General features: G+C 41.3%; 1 protein-coding gene across 2 annotated transcripts in view; it reads right to left on the minus strand.

Annotated features, from left to right (window-relative positions):
- Frem1 (FRAS1 related extracellular matrix 1) overlaps positions 1-26572 on the minus strand; it is a 158632-nt gene that overhangs the window by 67351 nt on the left and 64709 nt on the right. For both annotated transcript variants that reach the window (XM_021200078.2, XM_029540066.1), the window contains exons 11-19: positions 21584-21780; positions 20331-20421; positions 18919-19086; positions 16532-16740; positions 14977-15070; positions 11726-11978; positions 3388-3582; positions 1977-2162; positions 640-836 (exon numbers count right to left, since the gene is read on the minus strand). In XM_021200078.2, the coding sequence (XP_021055737.1) occupies positions 640-836; positions 1977-2162; positions 3388-3582; positions 11726-11978; positions 14977-15070; positions 16532-16740; positions 18919-19086; positions 20331-20421; positions 21584-21780 (1590 nt within the window). The remainder of the gene's footprint in view (positions 1-639; positions 837-1976; positions 2163-3387; positions 3583-11725; positions 11979-14976; positions 15071-16531; positions 16741-18918; positions 19087-20330; positions 20422-21583; positions 21781-26572) is intronic.

Genomic DNA, 26572 nt, shown 5'->3' on the forward strand with positions numbered 1-26572 from the left:
GGCCAAAGCCTGTGTTCATGTGACATGTTAATGCATGAATATAATGTTTGAACTAGCCATATATATAGGTGCATGATATTTAAAAGGAACTATACAGTGACTGTGTGTGTGTGTGTGTGTGTGTGTGTGTGTGTGTGTGTGGCCTTATACTTTAGAGAGTAAAACATAAAGTTGTAGATTATCATTCTCTTATTTGTAAGTAAAAACATATAAAAAATTATAGTATACAGACATAATTCTGACATGTTCATAAATCTCTTGGGTTACTTAGCTTATGTTCCCTTTCTTCAGTAATGAAATAAAAAAGCAACAATAAAGAACAACCTAAAAGCCTATTGTGAGGATAACTATGAATGTATTCCAACTATGAATACTTGGAACCTACAACCAGTAGGTACTTTATTACACAGACACATAGACAGACACAGACACACAATCTCACTCACACACACATGCATGCACACACACATTATCTTTGCCATGACCATTATTATTAGGCTAATAGTCCACAAGTGATTAATTATGTGACATAAGATTCTGACTTCCTCACTAACATATTGGGGCCCCTGAACCAACATAAAGGGGGTTAAAAGCTAGAAAATGATGAGGTAAAAAGGACTATTCTAGTGTGTTTCTTACAGTGATATTCTGTACCACAAGGTCAGGAACTTCATCGTTTGTGGGGTTGATGATAACATGAAATGTTGTCTCCAAGGAGCGGTGCTTCCCGTCTGTGGCATACACCATGAACTGGTCAGCAGTTGGTTCCACCCTCAGGTGCCTGGACTGCACATAGTTAATGTGCGAAGCCTTCATGTCTGTCCACTGGAATGAGGCTAGCACACACCAAGACAGAACAGGGAAATGATAAAGAACACTTCCCAGGAATCTGTAGTTTTTAACAGCTGCTTCTCTGCGAAGTAGATATGTGATCATAGCCAGGACAGGTGTGATGCCTACCAGCCATCCACATAAAGGCGGGGATCACAGATCTTAAGAAAGGACAAAAATCTGCCAGAAAAACAGACTTGTGATAACCACTAATTGGGTTATCATGAGGCAGGGACTTCATGATCAGTCTCCAAACACTTGGACTGAAAGTCAGGGAGAAGAACCTTTGGCTAAACTGTCCTTCTGACATGTGGCTTTTGTCATACTGGGTTAAGAAGGATACTATCTCAACATTAGGCAGATTGACTGGAAACCAATGACTTGTCCCCATAACATATATTGAGAAACCCACTGCATTGAATAGAATTGGTGGATTTGATATTCAGCTAGCCTTAAATCAGAAGATGAAAAATGTCCTATGTTATGAGTTAAATCATGAAACAAGATGAATAACCTTTAATTTGGTTAATCTTAAATCTAATGTCACTCATATTTTAAAATAGAAATGTCTTATGATTGAAAAAGTAACTTACAATATAAGGAGTTATTTTTGGAAGATTTATGTCTTGCTTTTCATTTCTGTTTCGTTTTATTAAAGACTCTTCTGGTCGCTAAGAAACATTTTGCTTTCAAAATTAATGTAATCTACTCGAACATTTCAGGTTTCTCTTTCAATACCACTTACAGCAATATTTCTTAATATTTTTCAGTAATATCTATTAAATGTGCTGAAAGACTACAAGTATGAGACTCATAGTTCCCATCATATTAATTATATCCCAGGGCTGTGTGGCTAGGAAGGCCTTGGAATAGGTAGGCATTTTAGTGTATATTCATACATTTTTCACACACGAAGTTTCCACTTATTTCACTTGTAAATGTTCATACATGGGAAAAGTCCAGATAAAAGTCCAGCTGAGAAACAATTAAGATTCAGTGTATCAGCTAGAATAATTAAAGCAATCTCTTGAATGCACATGGTGCCTTGAATATTTTTAAATCCTTACCCATGTCCTAAGCCTGGTCTAGCCACTCACATCCGTGAACACTGGCAAGACATTGTGGGTCAGGAAACCATGACTTACCTATGCTTATGCCCATATTACTTTTCTCAAAGCCTGCAGAAGGCAGCGTGTTTTCTAGGTAGCCGAACTGGGGGTGAGAAGCCAAAATGAATTCTAAGTCATCCGGGGCAGTGTCCCGGTCAACGACGGTCAAGTGATGAGTAGTAAGGGCTGCAGAGAAGCCTTCATCCACTGTGAGCATCCTACCTGCATACAAAAAAACACCAGTCAGAGGGCAGGGTGATAGTTCAGTGGGTGGAGGTGCCAGCTGTCCAGCCCAATGAGCTGAGTTCAATTCTGAGAACTAATGTAGGGGTAGGAAGGAAGAACCAGTTCCTGCTCTCAGATCTACATGAGTACAGTGGCTCACAAAACCAGTAAGTCAAAATGTAACATACACTTGCATCTTAGCCTGAACTCCTTCATCAGAATAGTAAGAAACAGGGGGCGTGATTGCAACCCCAACCTGAGCAAATATGCAAAAATCCTACAGGCAAACATTTTCTTGGGCATAAATTCTCCTTGTGGTGAGAATATTCCGGGGAAACGAGTGCGATTTAATTGGACTTACGGCATTGTATACTCTTTCGTATCCAAGCCAGCCAGATGATTGTGGAAAGACGGCAGCAATGCTAAATGCTCTGCTACAGCCCCTCCAGTCATTCTCAAGGAACTCTGATTTCCCTTGTGTCTCTATAGAAGTGACAAATGAAAATAAGAATTGCCAAACTGTTTTAATGATAAGCCACTAAATGTAGTTTATGTACTCCTCAAGATCAGTCGTTACCTCTGTTTGTCAGAGCGTTAATTGCCTGAGAGCGATTATGAATTGCTCATAACGAACATCTTTTCATGCCTTGGTGCTTAATTACTCTGCTGGGATAATGCTTTCTTTCCAGAACATTGCTTGGGAGATACTTTGCAAATTACAACAAGAACATTCATACATATGCTTATTTTTTTTCCGTGAGACAGAACATATACATAATGCCCATGAAGAGATGACTTTCTGAAAAGCACGTAAGGTTAAATGTATATAAATGGTCTCAGTGGTAAACACATTCTGTTCTAATAAAAATTATTATGGATAAAATAAATTATTCTCCCTCCAGCAGGCAAATGATATTTTCCCATGTGAAATAAACCGGTGTATTTGAGGATCTCAACGTCCTTGTTGGAGAATGCACACACAAAGACACATATCCTGTTGTGATCCCTGTCTATATGGAAATACATACATTTTCAAGCATGTACGTTCTTCGGTGCTGTGATATTTTATTACAGATTTTGGGTTTATTACGTATTTCTTTTGAGATGATTACTGGATGACAACTGCATTTGGCAGTTTTCTAATCTAATCAAAGAGAACTATTTCACTGACTCTTTTGGTATGACACTAAGACAATTATACTCAAAAGAAGAACACAGTCACCTATTATAATGGAAGGTGGCTGGTTGTCGACTGGATGCACTGTGATGTTGAGCTGGTATGTGGGAAAGGACTTATGAAGAGGAACAGATGAATCAGGTCCATCGTAGCAACAGCCATTCATCAAAGGGTCAGCTTCACCATCCGAAACCACCAATACAACAGTGTCAGAACAAGGTTCAAGGCCAATCTCGCCACCTGGAAAACATAACCGTGTTGAGTCCTGAGTTTTGGAAACAGAGCAGCATGAACAACTTCCTTCATACCTTTTCTGCAGGCACTGCATGGAAGGGAAAGGAATTTAAGGGGATAAAAATATGAAACTTGATTTTATCACTATAAAATTAAATATAGTCAGGAAAATAATACAAAAATGCTTGTCCATCTGTTGCCTCTTGTGAAATCCCTGCCAGCCACGGACCATATGGAGGAGCAAAGCAGGGCTAACAAGGGTCTGACAGTTCACAAATGAACAAGGGGGAGGCAAGGAGCTTGACTGGGGATGATTTCATTCTTCCCTCTTAATCCTTTGTTGTTAGCAATAACCTCAGGGAAAGGCAGAAGGTGCCCGTGTCCCCTTGATAATTATCACTCCATGTGCGCTAACCACCAGAAATGAATAAGCACCAACCACACAGCAGTCCTGAGACACAGGGCAGGACACTGGATAAGTATAAAGAAAAGGAATCCACATCCTGGTCTTGTCTTTCAGTGTTTCCTTGACTACACACTAGCCAGTCCCTTATCAGCAAACAGGACAGTCTATGTTCTTCAGGCAACAGAAAAGCCCTGAATGTGTGCTCTTGGCAATTCTTAAAGTGGGAAATGGGAAACAATACTGGGAGCTCTGAAGAACAGGAGGGGGAAGGAGAGGTCAGAGGAGGGGCAGAGGAGGGGAGGGAGGAGAGGGAGAGGAGAGGGAGGAGGGGAGGAGAAAGGGAAGAAGGGGAGGGGAGTGAAGGGAAAAGAGGGAAGGGAAGAAAATAGGAGGGGATGGGAGGAAAAACCCAAGCTGAAGTTTATAGAGTTCCATTAGCTTGATAGCTGCTGGCAGAGGGAGAGTCAGTTTCCTTTAAGAGTTTGACCTCTGCGAGATTGAAGAGGGTCCAGGGCAGGTGCCATATCCAGAAGTATTTGGACAGCACAAATTTGACTTGATGGAATTAGATGGATAAGTAGATGATAGATGATAGATAGATAGAGAGATAGATAGATGATGTAAATAGATGATTGATACACACACACACACACACACACACACACACACACACACACACTGGTATATAGATACCTAGATGCATATATATATATAGATAGATAGAGATAGGTGGGTAAAAGGGAGGAGTGGTCTAGGAGAATGTGGGGAGAGGAGGTAAATATGCTTCAAATACACTATATAAGATTTTGAAAGAATCAATTAAAATATTATTCAGTAAAAGCATTATCCAAATTTGGCAGGAATAAAAATAGACCTCTTAATTGTTCATATTGATGATAAAGAAAAGTTGATTTAAAACATTTACCCACTAGTTATTAATTTGATAAACATTTACTCAATTCCTGCTATGAGATAATTAATCCTCTGGGCATTTCAACAGAGAAAATACAGACATTTCACACCTCTGAAAGGCATGTTTTTAAAATGCTTAACGTCAAAAGACCTACTGTGTGTCGTGTACTGCGTAATGAGAGAAAAACAAAGGCAATCTGTTCAAAGTACCACAGATGTATGCATCCATCAGGCTGAGCCTTGTGGAATTGCTCCTCTTCAAACATTTTAACCCACTAAATGACAATTTCATACACAGGGAGAGCCTTTTCTGTCCTCACAGGACACACCTGCAAAGCCAACCAACCACACATTTAAAATACTTGAAACAAAAAGTTTATCTGTACTGAATATGTAGATTTTCTTATTCCCTAATCAAAAGAATACCACAAGTTGTCTGAGTTGTAAGTGATGCCAGGACTATTGAAAGAATGTGAGGCTTTTCATAGGTTATAGGAAAATATTGGACCATTTCCTGGAAGAGATGTGAACAACCTGGAATTTGGTATTGCAGGGTTCCTGAGACCCATCCCCTAAGTCCATTAAGTGATAACTCTAATTCTGTGGGATAATTGGCAAGGTTTTGTGGTTGGGAAAAAGATACAAGTGCCTGATGACAGCGCCCTGGGGCAGTTGCTTGTGCCAGTGCCTGGTAAGTCCTTCCCACGCTTTTGCTGGCTTTGTGCTATGCCCTGAAGGAAGAGTAAGCCTGCCAGGGAAATACCTGGGAGGTAAAAGTGGGGGCTGCATGGAGGGGAAGTCAGAGAAAGAAACACTGAGAAAAATGTCTTGAGGGAAAGAGAACTTAGTAGAAAAAGCAAGTATAGCACTTAGTAACTGATTTCTCCATATAAGACGGGTTTCATTTACAGCACTGGACAATGGGCCAAGGTGCCAGTCACTAAGAAGGTCCCTTCAAGTGGAATATAATCTAAGGACACAACTTAGGAATTTTTTTCATTCTTATTTACTATAGTATTAGAAACTAGAAATCTTAGCAAAAGAGATCACGCAACAGAAAGAAAAGGCATCAAAAATGAAAAGGATACCTGGGCAGTGGTGGTGCATGCCTTCAATCCCAGCACTTGAGAGGCAGAGGCAGGCGGATTTCTGAGTTCGAGGTCAGCCTGATCTACAGAGTGAGTTCCAGGACAGCCAGGGCTACACAGAGAAACCCTGTCTCGAAGAGGAAAGAAAGAAAGAAAGAAAGAAAGAAAGAAAGAAAGAAAGAAAGAAAGAAAGAAAGAAAGAAAGAAAGAAAGAAAGAAAGAAAGAGGAAAGGATAAAAGTTAAATTATTCCCATTTATAGATATCATAGCAGACTCTATTAAACATTTTTAGAATGTATACATGAGTTCAGTAAATCAGACAGAAACAAAACTAACACACACACACACACACAATTCTTTTCTTTCATTTTCTTTTTAAAGTTGTATTTCTAAACACAAATAGTAAGCATGGTGAAAAGAAAATGAAGGAAGCAACCACCCTCACGATACTTTAAAAAAATAAAGAACTCTGCAGCAAAATTATAAAACACCGATAAAAGAAATGATAGGAACACACACAAAAAAGAAAGATGTCCCATGCTCACACTACCCAAAGTGATGAAAAGATTTAATCCCACCAGAAAATGTGCAATTAAGCATCAGAAAAATGTTAGTCAAGACCACAGTGTGTTATCACCTTATTCAGCTGAACATCCATCACCAAAAGGACAATAAATAACAGAGGCAGAGAAACACAAACACTGTTAAAAGGAATGTAAAATAATAGGAGATTTATGGGAAATGTTATGCAGATTCCTCAAAAATATATATATGATTCAACAATCCTACTCTTCATTGGCTACCCAAAGGAGATGAAATTTTTATAGCAAAAAGAACTTATATCCTGTTTATTACAGCATTAATCATGATAGTCAAAATGTTGGACCACTCCAGATACCCTTCAATGGATGCATACATAAATAAAATATATGTTTATGCTATGCCAGCTACAGCAACACGGTTAGAGCTCAAAAACATTTATGTTAAGTGAAATAAGCCAGATGTGGAAAGCAATAACTCAGAAGTAGAAGAAGGAATTGTGGCCAGTATCCAGAGAAGGGGAAGAAAAAGAAATGAAGAGATACTTTTACAGCCAGAGAAGTGTGTTGGGACAGGAGTGTGGAGGATGAGAGAAGGGTACTTTTGTGAATGAGGGTAAATGGATGGAACCAATGAATGACTATAATACAATCACAGCACCGCTACCTTCCCTTCCTCAGTCCAACCCGCCTCTAGACATCCTCCCCCCAACTTGCTCTCTTTCAAATTCATGACTTTCTCTTCCAGTGTGTGTGTGTGTGTGTGTGTGTGTGTGTGTTCCTAACTACATAAATACAAACTGCTCATCTCTATAATATTACTTTTATGCATATATTCTCAAGGATGACCATTTTAGAATTGGTTAATCAACTGGTGTACTCTTCCCTGGGGAAGACCGTTTCTCACACTCTCAGCATCCCTTAATAGTCTGTAGTTATTTGTCTAGGATTGAGACCTCCCTTGTCTAAGACTGAGGCCACATGAGCTCTCTCCTTTCCAGTTTAGCTCGTCTACAGGAATTATCCTTGTTTGGGTCAAGTTTCTGTAATCATGGGGATGATTCTTCATAGGTGTTTCCTCTCTAACATTTCACAGCTGACTTTCTGTTCTTTGCAATAATCTTTCAGTCTCCTCTTCCACAATGATCACTGAATCTTCTGTGCCAGAGTTGTGTTGTAGATGTAATTAGTTGGAGCTGGGCTCCACGACTCTGCATTTTAATTGATTGCCGCTTTCTGTAATTGTCTCCATCTATAGCAAAGAGAAGTTTCCTCAATGAGGGGTGAGGACAACACTTCTTTGTGGGCGTGAGCACAAATGTTTAGATTGTTGTTAGGGATTGTACTGGTTTAGTGAAGCAGTGGTTGCAGGTTCTCCTCCAAGATTCATGGCTTCACTAGTCCTAGGTAGTTGGCTAGGTCTCCAGTCCCAGGCTCGATTTCTTTGTTGTTGAGAGGGTCTTGCGTTGAATTAGAGAGCTGTTGGTTCCCACCAACATATGTGTGCCACTACTTGACCCTATGGTTATCATGTCATACTGGTGATTGTTCCAGTTTACAGGAGTCATCTCGGGGTAGAACCCTTGTTAACTTCTATCCTTTGGAAGCATGCTGGGCAGCTTCTCGGTGGATACCATGAAAGATAGCCCTCTGGGAGGAGGCCTTAAGGTAAGCTCCTGTTCACAGCCCTCTGGTCCCGGAGTCTGAAGTGCATGTTGTCTTCAGCCATAGGGACTTCCCTTCTACCTGTGAGGGTGAACAATTCCCCATAGACTTGCCTGCACGCCAACCCAATATAGATAATTCCTCAGTGAGAATCTTTTCCAGGTGGGTTTAAGTTGTGTCAAGTTGCCAGTTAAAGGTAATCAGTACAAGTGATAAAATTAATCAAATCGCTGAAGCAAGGGTTGGAATAGATAAGTCACTAAGGCATCAGATGCTTAATGCCAGGATTCTTGGTATCAATCTGAACAGTGCTAAATGAGTAACAGTGGAGCAAAGAAGTGACATTTGAGGAGATGTAACATTCAAAACACCCTTTGAGTCTAGTGTTCTTTCTAATCTAACTAAGAAATCTATGTGAAATCAGTTCTTCTTGGCCTTATTACTTAATAGTTCCTTGTGTGGACATCACACTGGAAGAGACGCAGATGTTTGTAAACCTGCCTTTTGGTATTTGGAAGGCAGTGGAAGAGAACATGGTTCATCCTACTGTGATTCACCTTGCTTTGTGAGCCCGCCAAAAATATTTCAATTATTCAATAAATAATAATCATTGGTCTTTGAATTCCTTTCCTGTAAGACTATTTGAGATTTATAGTGGGGGTAGGGGGCAGTACACAAGCTTGAGGCTGGTCTGGGTTACACAGCAAATTTGTCTATGTTTTGCCATGTGTGATGGTTTGTATCTGTTCTGCCCAGGGTGTGGCACTATTAGATGGTGTGGCCCTGCTGGAGTAGGTATGTCACTGTGGGTGAGGGCTTTAAGACCCTCATCCTAGCTGCCTGGAAGCCAGTATTCTGCTAGCAGCCTTCAGATGAAGATGTAGAGCTCTCAGTTCCTCCTGCACCATGCCTGCCTGGATACTACCATGCTCCTGCCTTGATACCATTGGACTAAATCTCTGAACTTGTAAGCCTGCCCCAACTAAATGTTGTTTTTATAAAGACTTTCCTTGGTCATGGCATATGTTCACAGCAGTAAAACTGTAACTAAGACACCATGTCCTAAAAACCTGACTGAGATTGAATTCAAAAATAGGGGACTAATATCATTGGTGGCAGGAATTGAAGACAGCATAGCATTCAGGCTCTGGCATGGTTTTTACTGGCTGTTTATATTCAACTTTACAGGGAGAAATAGGAGCTAAATGAAGAGGAAGAAGATGTGAAATGTGCAGTTCATCAAGGAATAGAATAGGCTGTGAGCTATGAATAAAACAAGTCTCAGAACGTGGCTGCAGGTTTAAAAGGTAGCGGCATTCTTTGATGAGGAAATATGGAATGTGGCTGGATGATACTACATTCAGGAAGCAATAAAACCTCGTGGGTGGAAGGATCCAGAGCATAAAACTACAAACTCATTTGAAAGCTTTAGTTTGTTTGTTTGTTTGTTTGTTTGTTTGTTTGTTTGAAGACAGAGCCCTGGGAGTGCCATGCATGCTTGACCATAATGGCCTAGGAAGACATTTTTTCAAGATTCTGCCACACAGGCATTCAGAGGCTGCTTTCATCATGGTCCAGGACCACCAGGCTACTTAAGATGGCAGCCAACCTTGGCTTCATCCGTGTAATGCTGGTTTTACTGACACACACAATGCAAGGGTAAAGAGATCATGGAGGCATGCACTCTGGTTTTAAAGGAAAGACTGTGAGACATGTCTCCCGGCTTGAGGCAGTATTTGGGAGTCAGTGGGACCTTATGAGGCAGAAGCTAGCTGGGAGAAGTAGGGAAGTAACAATAGGTGGGATTTGGAGGTCACAGCCCAGATCCTGGCTCCAGGCTTGTTCTTTTTGTCTTGAGCTATCAAATGAAGAGATTCTGCCTCAAGCCCCTGCCACCAAATGAGATTCTTCGTCATGCCTTTGTGGCTGTGAATAGCTGAAAAACCCTCAGAAATCAATGCACAAAATGTCTTCCTTCCCACCAACTGTCTCTGTCAGGTATCTGTCCCAGTGACTCAACAGTAAGTAATACAGTGTCCCACTCCGTCAGCCTTTCCATGCCCTCCTATTTCCTCCATAGAATTTTCAGACTAAAGTTTCAGACTAAACAGGAAAAGTGCGATAGTCTGTGATTTAACTCCAGCAAGAGGAAATATATGATACCATTTCCAGGCAAATGTTACTAACTTAGATATAAGTAGATGATTTTCAGTTTCCATTGCTGTGATGAAACACCATGACCAAAAGCAACTTGAGGAAGAAAGGGTTTATTTCTATTACCCTCCCATATAAAAGTCCATCATCAAAAGCAGTCAAGACAATAACTTAAACACATCAGGAACCTAGAGGCAGGGGCAGATGCAGAGGCCATAGAACGATGCTGCTACTGGCTTGCTCCTCAAGGCTTGCTCAGTCTGCTTTTGTATAGAACCCAGGACCACCAGCCCAGAGGTGACACCATCCACATCAATCAATAATTAAGAAAATGCTCGACGGGCTTGCATTCAGGCTGATCTGATGGAGGCATTTTTCTCAATATAAGGTCCCCTTTCCCAAATGACTCTAGCTTATGTCAAATTGACACATAATTAAGCAGGAAAGAAAATATGCAAAGAAGTACATTGTGAAGTGTCACTAGGCCATGATCATCCTTTCATGTAGAAGGGTTCTTCTGTCTGTACACTTAGCTAACAGTCCTTCGGCACAGTCTAGACTACAATCCACTATGGCCCATGGGACTCAGTGCTGTGCCTTGCAAATATCAGATGCTGAATTAATATTTTCTGTGTTTTTGTTTTTGTTTTTGTTTTTGTTTTTGCTTTTCAAGTCAAAGTTTCTCTGTATAACAGCCCTGGATGTCCTGTTTACAAACTCACTTTGTAAACCAGTCTGGCCTTGAACTCACAAAGATCTACTTCCTTCCAAGTGCTAGATTAAAGGCATGCACTACCACCCTCAGCTTAGAGTAAGTATTTTCTTTAACTGAACACTTCACATGGTGGGAAGAAATGCCAGCTGAGGAACAATGCATTGAGGTAAACTCAATGGGAACCCAGTCTTACAAACGTGCATTTGTGCTCTGGCTGTCATGAACCATCACAAAACATCATCTTGCTTTCAAGGAACTTAGAAAGGAGACTAGTTACTTCTAGGAAGTTGGCTGGTGGTCATTAGATGTAATGATGTCATTGTTTTAGGTGACTTGTTTTGGTAATGTCATCATGATTTAGAAATCTGTAAGTAAAATGGCCAAATTCTTCTAGTTGACTAAAAAGGGACTTGGAGTGGGGGTGGGGCATTTAGAACAGTGGACCAAGTGCACCTGCTCTTTCTACACTTTCTGAAATTCACTATCAAACTCAGGTCAGAAGTACCTCTGTCCATGATGACTGTGCTTACTAAGTGTGGTACAGGCTGCAATCCTCTTTATCTTTCATTGGGAAAAAGAAAAGTATTAAGATTGTAATGTTATGGGAGCCCATGACAAGGAGTGGCGTTAAGACTTGAAAGCCTTCACTAGTCACAGGTTGTCACATACCTGTATGCTTGTATGTCACAGCCCCTGAGATGACATCTCCCTGAGAGAACCTGTCCACATGGAGTCCAGCCTTTCTCACCACTCCATGCTGAGGCTCTCGGGCAATCAGAAATAGCAGTTCCAAGTCATCGCTGTCTGCATCAGTAGCGAAAATGTATTCAGGGGTGATGGTCACCTCTCCACCCTCTGAGCAGTGCATCATGGGGATAAGGTCAGCCTTCAGAACAGGTGGCTCATCATTCACAGGGAATACCTAAGCAGGAACAAAAGATTACATGTTCAAGAAAAAGAAAGAAGTGACAACTGTCCCCACTGGTAAACCATAGCTCACAGTCACAGTGACAGGCATTTTTCATCTTCTGGACGCATGGAACAATAGCCATGGAATTTGGCCAAAGCAGCTTGAGCATTTCTTTTTTCTTTTTTACTTTCTCCATTGGTTGAGGGATGCTCCACATGAGAGACATCTTAGACAGGAATGAGAATCTGTGGTTATAGCTGGGAACTCAGAGAACCCATTATTTTCAGAAGACAAAGCAGAAATGCAATATAAAGCACTTGTCCCTTTAACACACGGACTTTTTCATTAAATTGGCAAACACTCCAGAAGAATGCTGATGCATGCACATCCACAACATCAAAGTTATTTTTATTTTAAATTATTTGGTGACTCAAAGCTTTCTGCCACCTTCAGTTTCTGGCCACCCACAGATTTTTCTTGGGTCCACAGTAAGCCACAGCCTCATGTCAAACACCTTGAGTGACAGGTTACATTCCATGACCATTCAATCAGCTCCAGGTTTTATCTGGAAATAAATATTTTTCTCTCCCATTCATGGAAGCGAAGCTTCAAGTAGAATGGAAAACAAAGCAACGTGAGGGTGTACTGGGTCTCGAGATTTACAAAGAATATGTAAAATCATAAAATGTACATCTGTGAGGTGGGAATGGAGGGTTCACAGCCACAGACTGAAGCATGCTGCAAGAGTTTCTGTTTGCTTGCTTGGTTGCTTGCTTGGTTGCTTGCTTGGTTGGTTATCTGTTTGTTTGCTTGTTTGCTTGCATGGTTTAATTTTATGGCTGTTTTTGCTGGTTGTTTTCTTAGTTGGTATGGTCAAATATGGCCTTTGAGCCTGTGAACCCTTTCAGCCCTAGACATTCTTCCACATACTTCAGCCAATGCAATCTTTATAAAACATCAAGCTGTTGGCCTGCAGGAACATTGCGTGTCCGCCCCGCCCTCCATGCTTCTCTGAGCAGTCTCTGGTGTCGCTGCTGTGGCTACCTTCACTTCCCAACCCCATTTTTACCGGAGCGCAGACTCCTTCTCATCATCTCCTATGGCCTCTGCCTCACCCTTGCGCCTGCCCAGGACATTCCGTCTTCCTCTCTTTGTGCGACTAATTTCTGCCTCGATCCCATGTGTGTTTTTCAGGGAATGCTTCCCTGAAACTCAGTTTAATTAAGAATCTCCAATTACATATTCTCCTGTTCATAAAACACATATACATTTTAATCAATTATCTTTGTGATTATCCAGTTAGTAGCTGTCAGCATCTGTGGTCTGTAACTTCAAGAATAGGAACCTCATTTATCTTGCTCATAATTGTTCTACAATCATCTAAGACCTCATGTATATTACAGAAGGTGCTTATTAAATGTTTGTTGAATAAATAAATGAGTTGCATGGTTTCTATGCATTCAAAGGGTGATGAATGTAAGACAGGTACCCAGCGCACCATGATGATGCTTTCCTATAAAGGGCACAGGGATGAGTGCCTAGATATGTCAGCTTAGCTCCTTCATCAAAGGTTTAAAAAATATAACTGTCTGCTTTCCTTTTGGCCTATGAAGAACAATAATTATCATTGTTCATGTCTTCTGTGAGAACCCATTGAAGACTTACATCATTCTTTCTTGACTGTAAGAAATGTTATCAATTCATTTACATGGATGGTAACTGTAAATGATCATTGTGAGAAAAAGAAAAAAAAAAAGAAATCACAAACAACACTGTCCAAAATGGTTTGGTCTGGCTTTCAGGAACTGTGCCCTCTAAGTGAGAAAGTAGAAATATTCAGTTTCTTTCACCAAAACGCACTCCTGATCACCACACATAACAGGATGGTCATACATGTGACAGATAACAGACAGGATTGGGATCTTTTCTTTAAAAACAAAAGTGTGAAAGGAACTGGGAGCTTTCTTTGTATGTTAAAATTTTCCAGAAAGAAAATATTCCTCCAGGAAGCTGAAAATGGCCTCCTGCTTCTCACAGAGGCATCTTAGGCCGTTGTGAGAACTGAGGAGAAGGTGAGAGACAGCTTGCATAGTGCCTGCCACAGAAAGCAGTCAAGACCAGCCAAGTAGAAGCATGATCACATGGTGAGAAAGCCCATCTCACAATACGCCGTCGAGTTCGTAACTCTGAACCAGCAGTTCTGGAGTTCAGTGTACTAACTAAAGAGAGATAATTCCTTCCCTGGATATTTTTTAAAAGAAACAATCTACATAGATATTAACACTCTTTATTAATGGCCAGCTATAAAATATCATTAGCAATTTTATATAGCTAAAAATGTAGCCCATATTCAAACAGGAAGAGACGGCAGATAGCATGATGAGAATACTCAGTGGTCCTTCAGGGAATGTGATGAGCTCCTTGATGAGCAACTATGAACGCTTGTTCATCATACACACGATGCTCATACACCCAGGTACCCACTCGGCAGAGACGCACCAAAGTTCTTACAAATCCTTTGAGTATGTCTCAACTTCGTCAGCAGACTTTCTTTGTCAAAGGAAAGGGGGGAAATGACTTCAAACAGACCACATACGAGACTTGTGGTATAGATGTTCCTAATGGAACCCCACAGGCATGGCTTCTTCCACAAGCAAGGAGAACCCCAGAGGTGCTAAAAGTCTTCTCAACTGCTAAGTAAGCTTGAGCGTCACAGTTCAAAGATATTAGACGTGTTATATATATGGAATGGACAACTTTTTAAATTAAGCATCTGGATTTAAGCTTAGAATGGTTCTAACTTTAGGTAAACTGCAGTAGAGGTAGGGAGAGAGAAAAACGAATATGTCTGTTTCACTAATATGATCTTTGCCTCTATTGTTGGGGTCCAGACACACACAGGCGTAGCTGGCAACCATTAACTTTGGAGTCTGTGTATTTTGAGTTGTTTTGAGACCCTGAGGGTCCCTAGAATAGAGACTTTACATTCAAATGACTCAGAAAGACCTACCTCAATGTGGAGAACAAATTCTGCTGAATTTGTGCCATCTGTGATCTCCAAGAATATCTTATCCTGAAGAACCTCAGATCCATCATGTTGATACCTGCAGGGACAGTATGGAAGCTAATCTCTCAAAAAAATGTATGGGTGTAAATAGAGCCATGCAACACAAACACCCCTCCATAACCATGGCTGTGACCTTCAGTAGAGTGGTAATGGATTTAATTCCAGTGGCAGGAGGCCTACATTGTCACACCTTTGTCTACCACGCATACTACTGCCTTCTTTGATCTGGTTTTCCATACTTCTTACTACTTTTGTCAAAAATGATCATGAATTATAATGTGCTAATCCATTTTACAATGCTGCCATCTCTAAAACAGCTAAGTATATCTGAGTGGGCACACATAAAGGGTTGTGCTGGAGACAAGCAGGTCTTTAAAACCTCACTCATCAATTTTAGCAAATGTCTCAGGATCTTTGTGCTCAGTTCTGCCACCCTGAGAACAGAATGATGTACCTTGTTAGACCCAATGACTGAGGTTAAATGATGTTAATAAATACTTACCTGCAATTCTCTAGGAAGGTGGGTTTACATAGAATTCTAGCAAATACTTTTTGTTGTTGTTGTTCATCTTTGCACTACCTAAACACATCTTTTCTAACATGTAGGGAGGAGCTGAGATTTCAAAATCTAAACTATAAACAAAACAGGAACATTTTAATGGGAATAGGTGAATAGTGACAGACATCAAGAAGAATGATAACTCTGTGATGTAACTGAGCCGCCGAGCTTATGTAGACTTAGATGAATCTTCCAGCCCCTAGTGAACTTCCCAGCTCAAAACCAAACGTTTGACAAAAAGTACTTCCTCCCATATGTTACTAAGAAAGGATGAGATGTCCGTTTGTCAGAGTTGGGAAGTGAAACGATGGCACGTCTGGCTGTCTGGCTGACGTTACTTTCAAATAGTTTGCGTTGGTTTTAGGAGGTGTTTCACGTGATGTTGTGAGAAAGAGTTCTTACAACTGTATTAGGTAGAGGAAGTGAAGCTTCCAAATGGGAGCTACTGTGAAGCCAAGAGGCAGAGCTGCACTAGGCTGACATTGAACTCACAGTCATCCTGGCTCGGAATCCCAAGCCCTGGGATTAAAAGGACAGACCTACCATATCTGGCTGATCAATAACGTTCTAGCCCTGAAATTCCAAGGTTATGAAATTGCCTTTGTTTAGAGCCAACTTCAATTAGCTGCACAGATTATTTTAGTCTCTACAGGGTTTGTGGTATGTGCCATTGTAGCGAAATTAATATTCATGACAATTAATTTTTATTGCACAAATATTCATAAACTCATTCCCTCTGCTATAGTAAGCCAGGAAGAGAAAAAAAAAAGTGTCTGGTGGAAAATGAGTTTTTCTTTTTTACTTCTTTGATTTTCAAATTTGACCCTTAACAATATGGCATATTGTTCTAGAAAGACTTAGACAGGTTTCTTTCCCTTCACTGTGTTTCATGGTTGATCTAGACAGAAAGCATAGAAGGGAAACACAAAATCTTCTAACCTAACTTTTAAGGTATGGAGGTCTTGCCAAGAAAATGTGCCTCTTGGGTTTAGAGGAAATCCATCCAGCTCTACCCCACCATGCAGAGGCTTCTCCTGAAGAGAGAGGCAGATGCTGTCCAGTGGGGTGTCCACATCAGAAACCAAAATGTGTTCTGTGCTGATGGTGCACTGACCGCCCTCGCCCACTCTCAGGGTGTTGGTGAATACCTAGAAAGAAGGAAGGAGACACTCAAGACCTTGTTCCATGAGGAGTCCCTGAATGCAGAGGTCATCGGATCCCTAGAAAACATCTGGTGCCATCTTCAAGGGTCAATTAACTTAAGCATGTTTCTAAGGAGATTGATTCATAGCTGAATAATTTGTCTAATATCATTTAATTGAATTTCATTTCCCACTCCAAGTGTTGATACATACAGACACCAAGACAGACCCCTAACTTGGAAGTGCACATGCTTCAAGTGTCCCAGAACCTCTGTAGCAGAATCAGCAAAGGGGGCAGAGCCATGCTGAACTAAGGGAGTAACATTCATTCATTCAATCTTTGCCAAGTGCCCATGAAGGAAAGGATCCACCTCTCTCATTTTTCAACCCTAAAAATTCTTTAGAAGTTGGGAAATTGATGAAGACTCCACTCTGTTTTGCAGTGAGAACTGGGAAACTGAAGGCAAGAGAGTTACATCCACGGGGATAGTCTGTGTAGAATAAGTTCAAACATTAAAAGCCTGAGGCTTCATAAGAAACATTTTGGAGTCTCCAGGTTTGCATGGTGTTAACATGCCCTAATGATCACTGTCAACTAGATTTCATATTGTACTAATTCAATTTCTAATATTATCAGTTCTTTGACGCACTATTTCATTTGTCCCTGGCCTGTAAACAAAAGAGAGAAGTCAGTCTCCACCATAGCCCTAAGACCTCCATCTTCTTTCAGATGAAGGTAACTCTTCAATCTGCCTCATAATTTCCTCATAAAGAGCATATTTCTTTTAGGTTGGGTTGTTTTGATTTCTCAGCAAGTGTTATAGGGGACGCTTTGGTTTGGTTCAGGATCTAAAATGTATATATGGAAAAAGGAGATCTAACTGAAATCTAACCAAGTTCATTCCATAGCTGCTCTGACTTATTTTCACAAGAATTAGGTCGGGTCCCCAGCAGGGAAGGAGCCCCAGATGTAGTTAATGTAGATGTCTTAGCTGCAGGTCGTCAACACTTCTTCACCCACAGATTGCAAGCTTGCCATCTTGAGAGACTGGGCGGCTGTCTCAGTGAGTGTAGTGCCTTGGTGGGGACTCTGCAACTTAACAGTGCAACCTGCCTTGCATCCATGGTTCCTGTGGCTCAGTGCTGGTAGAGCTCTATATTTTCCAGAGAAAGCCCATGTCAGCCTTCTTAAGAAACCTCCTGACTCTTCAAGATTTGCAACTTAACAAACATATGTATATTTGTTATTACATTATTTATAATATTATATTATAAATACAATAAATAAAATATTATTTAGACCCATCAAGCGATTTCTGCATGTTGAATAAGTACCTTCCCTTGGGCCTTCCAGAAAGCAGTCTGTTGGCTGACCTGAGGCAGGCACAGCAATGCTGGGCGACCATGAAAGAGAGCATCAGGGCTGGCTATATTCTCATAGCTAGATAACAGGGAAATTCACCCTTTTCCTTGGGAAAAAAACAAACAAAAAAACAAACAAACAAACAAACAGGAGTGCCTTGAGTCCCCTGGTCTGTAACAAATGGGGGATAATGGCCCTTCGTCTTTCCACTTTTAAGGGGGAAAATTCCAATAACAGTCACACTAATCAAGTATAGTAGTCTGAAGTGTGTGTGTGTGTGTGTGTGTGTGTGTGTGTGTGTGTGTGTGTGTTGGGGGGGGGGTCCAGAAAAAAAACCTCCCAAAGTGAAACAGCCTCAGAGAAGACATAGTAGGTAGCAAGGCCTTTATAGTTTGGTTTTAAGAAAAACCAAGGGTCCTTAAGACTTCCATAAACCCTGAGCAGTGGCACTGGGTGAGAAGAAAGGGTGTCCATCCTTATTCATTTGGGGAAATTAAAAAGCTTCTTTGGAACACACAGCAGCTTAGCTGGCCTGTGGTGAGAGCAAATAGGTTCTTCTGGTTGCTAAGAGACTCCATCATTTAATCTCCTTCTCCTGATCAGCAACCTGAGCTCAGCAGAATGAAACAGCTTCTGATAAGGCTTTGAAAACAATGCCAAATTCAACCCTGGAAAATTCTCACCTTTCAGATAGGAAGTCCCACGGGGAAAAGAGCCTCCCACCCACACCCACCCCTTTTTCTCTATACTGCAGCTAGAGGATGAAAGCATTACTCTTTCTCTCTCACTCCTTCTGGCCCACCATGTCAAACACAGCATACCTCGGGAACCTGGTTGTCCACTGGGAGAATCGTGATGTTGAAGCAGATTCCATGCAAAGTACCTCCACGCTGGTTACTGACGGACACCGTGAACTGCACATGTCGAGGGAAGGGGCCTACATCTTGCATGGGTGGCATGTAGGCCACTTTCATATGGTTCACGGCATGCTGGGAAGCAAATTGAGATGGACACATGTGCTGATTTGCAAAGATCAAAATCAAGCCCCCCAACGAGGTTCACTGATATGGAACATGCTAAGTATCACCCATAGATGGAAAGATTCCCAAGGCTTTATTTTGTCAGCCACATTGTCTACACATCAGAGGAAATGGATAAAGTCAGGAAGCATATCAAATGATGGAGTCCAAGAACCTCTGCAAATGTAAGCTCAGACTTTACCCTATTCTGCCCTGCAGCTCTATACTAATACAAGCTGTGTACGCCTGCAATGCCCGTTTCCACATTACTAAAGTTGGTGAAACAGTAGCACTTAGCACATTTACAAGTTGTAATTGTGAAGAAACCAGACATAATTAGCCCCAAACCACAGATGTCTGATGCCTGAACATTCATATACCGGACTCGTATTGGGTGTGCAGAGGAGGAGAGCTCACAGGAGGAAGCAGAGGGATGCCGAAGGATTTGGGAGAGTCGTAAGTATTATAGAATGAGCTGCATCCCCAGAAAATGACATAGTAAACTTGGGATTCTGAATGTATTTAGAAATAGGGCCATCACAGATGCATGTAGGGGAAATTTTTGAGTAATGTGGGTCCTCAATCTAATACAACTGGACTCCTTGTAAGAGGAAGAGACGGATAGGGGAGCCTTGACTGACAGAAGGCAAAGCTGAACATGATGTATCTACAAGCCTGGGAATATTAAAAAATAAAAAACAAAAAAACAAACAAACAAAACCCTGCTAACGAAGCACTAGATGCTAAAACACAGGGAGGGAGAGATGTCTGTAGTGCTCAGAAGAGCACAGCCTGCCAACGCGACAATCTCCACACCCCTAGCTTCCGGAAGTACAGGGAAAACAGGGCCTCTGTTCTGAACTACAAAGTGTATGGTATTTTGTTATGGCAACAGTGAGAAACTAACACAGTAGATAAATGCATGGCCTGCATTTAGTGTAATAGGCATGGGTCCTGAAGTCAGTGTCCTGCCATTGGCAAAATGATGCAAAGCTTGTGGATTTACAAGAAAATTTAAAATCACACTCAACTTGATGATGCCTTTCAAACAGATGTTATGTATTTGCCAGATGTGTTTGAGCACAAGAATAAAGACAGGAGAGGCTGTGGCAGAAGTGACTGGGTAGCACCTCACACACAACCCTGGGGACACCACACCCCTCAGAAGGTAGGTTACATACTGTGTTAGCCAATGTTTTTACAAATTTTCATACCTGAGTAAATGAACTTAGCCCTGGGGCTGCTGGAGTTTTGGTTAGCTTTGGTATGCTGTCCACCATGAATAGCTTCCCAGCATCCAAGTGTCTAAGAAAAATGCAGACCACATAAGCTTTTTTTTTTTTTTTCAGCTAAGAAAAAATGAAATCAAATCACCCACCATGTCTGGGAGCATGAAGATCCTTGTGCCCACAGATCACCAAGGAAACCAGAAACGTTAAGCCTACGGGATTATCCTCTCAAAGGAAAGGATGGATAACCTGTCCTTCAATCCAGAAGGCTGGGAATGGGAGGTGATTAACAGCTTATTGATCTGTGTTATCTGTGGGGCCAGACAATACAAAGCTCTCACAACCAGAACGACAGGTAGTTCATATCTCAAATAACCACTGCACTATCCGTGTGACCAAGACTGTGCCAGACCCTTTCCTAGGCCCTTCAGCTAACACAGGTCACCTGTCTCCAGAACCCAGGGGGCTACAATCCTAATTACGCCTTCATATGCTCCAGGGATTGTATTATACCAGGAAACTTTTTCCAAAATTGTACTATGTTTTAAATATGCTGGCAATAAACCGCCTGGTGTCAGACTCTAGAAGTCTGATCCAAACCAACTAAGCCAGGCTCACCTCTTCATGGTTCATGACCCTGCCCCCCCCCCATGAGGCTTGCAACGACCCCTGCATCGGAATCCATTTTTTTTAAAAAAGCACTTAATTGTGAGGAGAAAACAGAGACTTTTAGTCCCTTTATGTTGGGAGCTTCTAGCGTTAAGTTCAGCATCATCTATGCCACCCTCATCATGACAGAACAAAGATTCTTGCTGTCTCATGGTTAAAAGGAATCCTTATTCTCCTCCCAAGTGTTTCCTCACCGTTGAGTATATGACAAGAGCCTAAGGAATATTTCTGCTACCATTTTGAACTGAGATCATACAACACGAACACTGAATAGGCTGTCATATCTAAAAGTATTACTTTGCAGACATAATGATGCTTTTCTTTTTAAAAAAAGAAAAATAAAGGTTTACTTTAGAAAAAAAACAGTATTTAGACTGTTTCACACTGTGCTGAAAACTACAAAGTGCATGGCAGTCACTAATTGTCACTCACTCAGTTAGGGTAAAGATGAATTTACGATAAAAGTGAATGCTAAAACGGATGGAAGTTCAAGTCTACCCAAGGAAGCAACTGAATCACATGGAGACACTCTTAAACCAGCGGGTCATATAGTAGCTTTACAAGGACACCTGTGGCTGAAGGAGAAACACGGAGGGCGAGTTACTGTGTAGATGAGTTCCCCATCACGGGATTCCATGTCTAGGAAATGTAGGTGCTTTTTAGTGATGTAGGCCACCTCTGTTTCCTTGACAACCAAATGCCGGGAAATGCCAGGAGCTTCTTTAGGAAGCTGGTCATCTACTGGGGTGATATGAATCGTCACCACCTGGAATGAAAACGCACAGCTCTATTAAATTGAAATACAGGAAAATACCAAATAGAGTGTCCCAGGGTCACTAGAAACAGTCAAGATGACTTCTCCAAACTGTCACTGATAAAATACTTCTGTTAAGCGATTTAGAAATGACTAAGGCTTCACTCATCTGATTTTATATTTTAAAAATATAATCATCATGCCAGACATGGTGACACTCAACTTTAATCCTGGCACTCAAGCAGCAGAGGCGGAGGATCTCTGTGAGTTCACAGCTAACGTGGCCTCCAAATCAAGTTCTAGGATAGCCAGGACTACACAGAGAAATATATACATATGTATATATCACAATTCTAGCTAATCCATTGAAAGTGTGCCTAATTCCTAATCCGTTAGGAAACAGGCATGTAGATCTCAAAGTACAATCCTAATTTTATTTTCCCATCTCCTTTCTAGTATTAACCTATGCATCTCTGTTTCCTGCCTCTACTCCATCATTAATTCTGGACCCCTTGTTGTCACTCTTGGTTTGTCCTTCCCCACCCCCAACCAACCCATTGCCAAATTTCCTGTACCACTCTAGTAATTTCTTCCTTATGTGATTGCGGCAGCCTTAACGCCTTGTTCTTCTATACTTACTTTTTATTAACTTGCATTAACTTAAAAACACACAAGTCAAATTAGTTAATTCACTTCCTCCGAAACCTTAAAACAGCCATCTAGAGGTACAATTCCTCTAACTCTTAAGCATGATATCCAAGATCTTTTTTAACTTTATTTTTTTATCGCTTCTCAATATAAATCCAACACTCTGGTGGCACTTGATGGGTGGACTCCCTTCCCCTCCCTCAGAGCATATCTTATTGTCTCTTCAATCTCATGTTCTCCTCTCACTGTCCCTAAGTGCTCTTATAGGATCTTCTAGAGTCATCTTCCAGTTTCTCAGCTGGAACTGTTTCTGAACCTGGTTTATCCCTTGCAATTCCGTTGAGGGTTTGTGTTCACCTCCAAGGTCCATCTTGGAACTTTGCCAGCAATGCAACAGCATTGGGATGATTAGATCAGAGGGGAAAAGGACCCGTGAACGGGTTGGATCCCTATAAAAGCATGTGAAGGGGGAAAGCTTGTCCTTCCATCCTTTTATGCCTTGTGTGTGTCCTCATAGGAGGACACAGCGACCAGGTACCACCTTGGAAACAAAGAGCTACTCTCACCAGACAGACAACCTGGATGCTATCCTGACCCTGGACTTTCCAGTCTTCTGACTGTAAGAAATGTTTCTCTTGTCTATAAATTATCCAGTTATAATATTAGAGTGATTAAAAACTAAGGCCAGTTACCAAAATAATAGACTACAAAGACAATGATAATTCTAGTCTCCCAAATCTGTGTCATGATTTTTCCCCCACCTACAGTATTTTTCTAATCTACAAAGTTCAGAAATTCTCTATGGGCCCTCACAGCGATAGTGTGGATCGGTGAGGCTCTCCTTAATTGAAAAACTGGATTTAATAAGGAAACAATAGTTATTGTGCCTTCAAAGAGACCATTTTCCATGCTAATTTATTCTCCAATGTGTTCTTTATGAAGGAAGAATGGAAGAGCACGCTTTTTATCCCCTGTAGTAATTCTTGGTGGGCGCATTTTTCAACATGCTTTATGATCGCCTAAGTTGATGTGTCTTTACATATTTATGCATGCTCAAACAATTAGTGTATGTGTCTGTGGGCAAGAGAAATTCCATTTTAGCAAACTCCACAGAGAAATAAAAGCATTCTCATTGTGCTGAAATCTGTTCATAACAAAGATATTATTAACAACCCATTCCCAGGCAGAATGGGAACCAGTTTTCAAAACAGTCACCAGCCACTGTATTCCAGCTTCCCTAAAGTCCTCCAGTGTCCTTGTGGCTGCAGCACACACAGACAGATGTACAAGGAATCAGAATAACAAGAAAAAAGGTCTGCATGCCAAATGACTTCGTCAGTACCTAACCTTCGGATTCAGGCTCTTGAATCACACTTCACCAGGTGACATCTGACTTCCTTGTGGCCTGAATTCTTGATCCTTCATGTGCCCTGAGCTCAGATTTTAGCTTAGTCTTTATTTTTCTTTGTTTGAGAATACCCAGTGTCATTTCTCAGTAGCAAGAATTACTTGCCCTGTTAGGGCTGGCCACTCTACGAACTACGATAGATTTGTGCAAGCTTTTAGGAAAAGCCACTAAATGTTTGTTTAACAGGACGCCTTTTAAATGCTGATGTCAGAGAGAAGTGGAGGTGCTGGGTGAAGAGGTAGGGTGAACACACAATCTGAGCTAGAAAAACAGTCACCCCTTGGTGTCTGCAGGAAATGGGCTCCAGGAGTTCCACTGCCCCACTCTGGATCTGAGTCTCTGCATATGTGCCAGTCCCTTATATAAAATCTGCTGTATCTGCATAGAGCCTATATGTTTCCCTTTTGTACACTTCAGTTTACCTCTACATTACTTGCAATATCTAATATAATGCAACTGTAATATAAATAGTTATGGTTCATACAGCTTGGGGAATAAGGACAGGTTCAAAACAGAAGCAATTTAAAAATATTATCTACCGTCAATCTGTTGAATCATTGATGGGAAACATACAATTTGGGGGGGGGGGTGTCAACTGTGTTTAAGAGGGAAAAAAGCAACAACAAAAATCTAAGCCATGTGCTGCGTGAACACAAGACAACTTTGTAGCCTTCCCACTCAGACTCTTCTTCCTGGTCCAGAAATGTAAGAACAGCAAAGCGGGGCAAAGTGTTAAATATGTTCCTTCACAACAAATAAAAACATCCTGGGACCGGATAGATGGTTCACTGATTAAGAGCACTTATTGTTCTTACAGAGGACCTAGGTTCCTAAGAGCACTTACTGTTCTTATAGAAGTCTGGGATTCCATTCCCAGCATCTACATGACAGCTCACAACTGTCTATATCTCCATATCTAGAAGGTCCGATGCTCTCTTCTGGCCCCCACAAGCACTCGAACATACATGTGCATAGTTGTGTGTTTGCCACACACAAATAAATAAAAATAAATCATAATAAAAGAATCCATCCACTATGCAGAGTAAATTTAGTGCCAGATCTATAGAGTTTAAACTGATATACTTGCCCAGATTTAGAAATAATTGTTCCAAGAGTTTTCATTAACTTGGTCTCTATTATAGAGAGATGTGATACTTCTCTTCTTGTATATGAATAACATGATTTCTTAAATGTTTAACAAGAAAAAAAAAGAAGCCTTGAGATCTCGACTTCTGTAAAGACAGTCTTCTAACCATGGCGTGATGTCCTAGCAACAGCTTCAACAGATGCACAGGAGATTTAGAAATAGATCCTGCTGTACGCTACCATTCTGAGCTACTAAATCAACCATCATCTCCAGTAAAAGCTTAACCCTGAAACACCCGGTATGATATACTAATGAAACAAAGGCTGATTACTTTAAATGGAGTTGGCTTGTTAGAAAAAAAGAAGAATCAGACGAATTCACAGCTTTCTCTCTAATGCACTCCCCAAAGGTGTCATTGATTTCACCAGGCTCCCAGCCTTGTGATGCCATCCTTTCACATCCTTCCCTTCAGTGTGTCCACACTAGCAAACAGGTGTACAACTTGGTCTTTTGCACACTGGCTAATATCTGTGGCTGTAGCTTTCTAGGAACCCATTATAGCAAAAGAGCACAAGCTTTAAGCATCCTTTCCTAGGATCAAGAACTGCCAGAGCCCGCATATATGCTACCTTTGAAGGTAACAGGTATAAAATGACTGGTCACAATATTGTACAAAGTCCATGATCACTGCATTTCAATTGTTTCTTTTGAAATTTGACCTCTCCTCCTCACCACCGTCACAGCTGTCCATATGCTACACTGATTCCCATCTCTTAGAATTCCTATGTGATGTTTGCTTCATCTTATTTCTGCTTACTGTAGATTTAAATTATATCCTCTATAGTCAGGCAGATCTGAGATCTTAAAAACAACAAATGAATCCTTTTCTTTTCTGAGTAGTTTCCAGGTGCTCAGTACTTTCCAAGTCATATGTCACCTTCCCACAGTGACTCTTGGGAAGCTTCCTTCTATCACTCACTTGGGATAAGTAGAGAGGACCAGAGGTTTAGCTGTACTGCTGGGAACAGGAGGAAAACTCAAGAAGTCTCACCCTTAACTCTAATTTAAACACTAGGTTTAAGGAAATTTGTGAGGTTGACTATGTAAGAATTCCATAGCTAAGTAACCTTAGAAACAGATACTATGTAAAGACTTGCAAAGTGCTTTAGAAAAGTGCAGGCGCTTCTGGACTGCGCCAGCACCGGGTCACCTAGGGCACGGAGTGGGCGGACACCCCACAGTCCCTAGAGGACTGCCCACACGATTTTAAGGTCACTGGTGAGTGGAACACAACTTCTGCTCCAATCCAATCGCGCACGGGACCTGAGACAGCACTAGGGCAGCAGAGAACCGACCTGACCAGGGGCACAAATCCCTTCCGGTCTGCACCAGCACCAGGTCACCTAGGGCGCAGATTCGGTGGACACCCTCACAGTCCCTAGAGGACTGCCCAAGCAATCTTAGGATCACTGGTGAGTGGAACACAACAACTGCTCCAATCCAATAGTGACAGGACTGTGACAGCAGGAAAAAGGACACCAGAGCCTTTCCTGACCAGAGGCTCAGGATCCTTTTAATAAGTTCAGGGTTACCTTGGTTTCAAACAGACCAGACAACTCCATGGACCTCAAAGGAGACACCACTTCCATGAACTGTAACAC

Source organism: Mus pahari, chromosome 6, assembly GCF_900095145.1.
Source record: "Mus pahari chromosome 6, PAHARI_EIJ_v1.1, whole genome shotgun sequence".
In the NCBI taxonomy this organism is placed as follows: domain Eukaryota; kingdom Metazoa; phylum Chordata; class Mammalia; order Rodentia; family Muridae; genus Mus; species Mus pahari.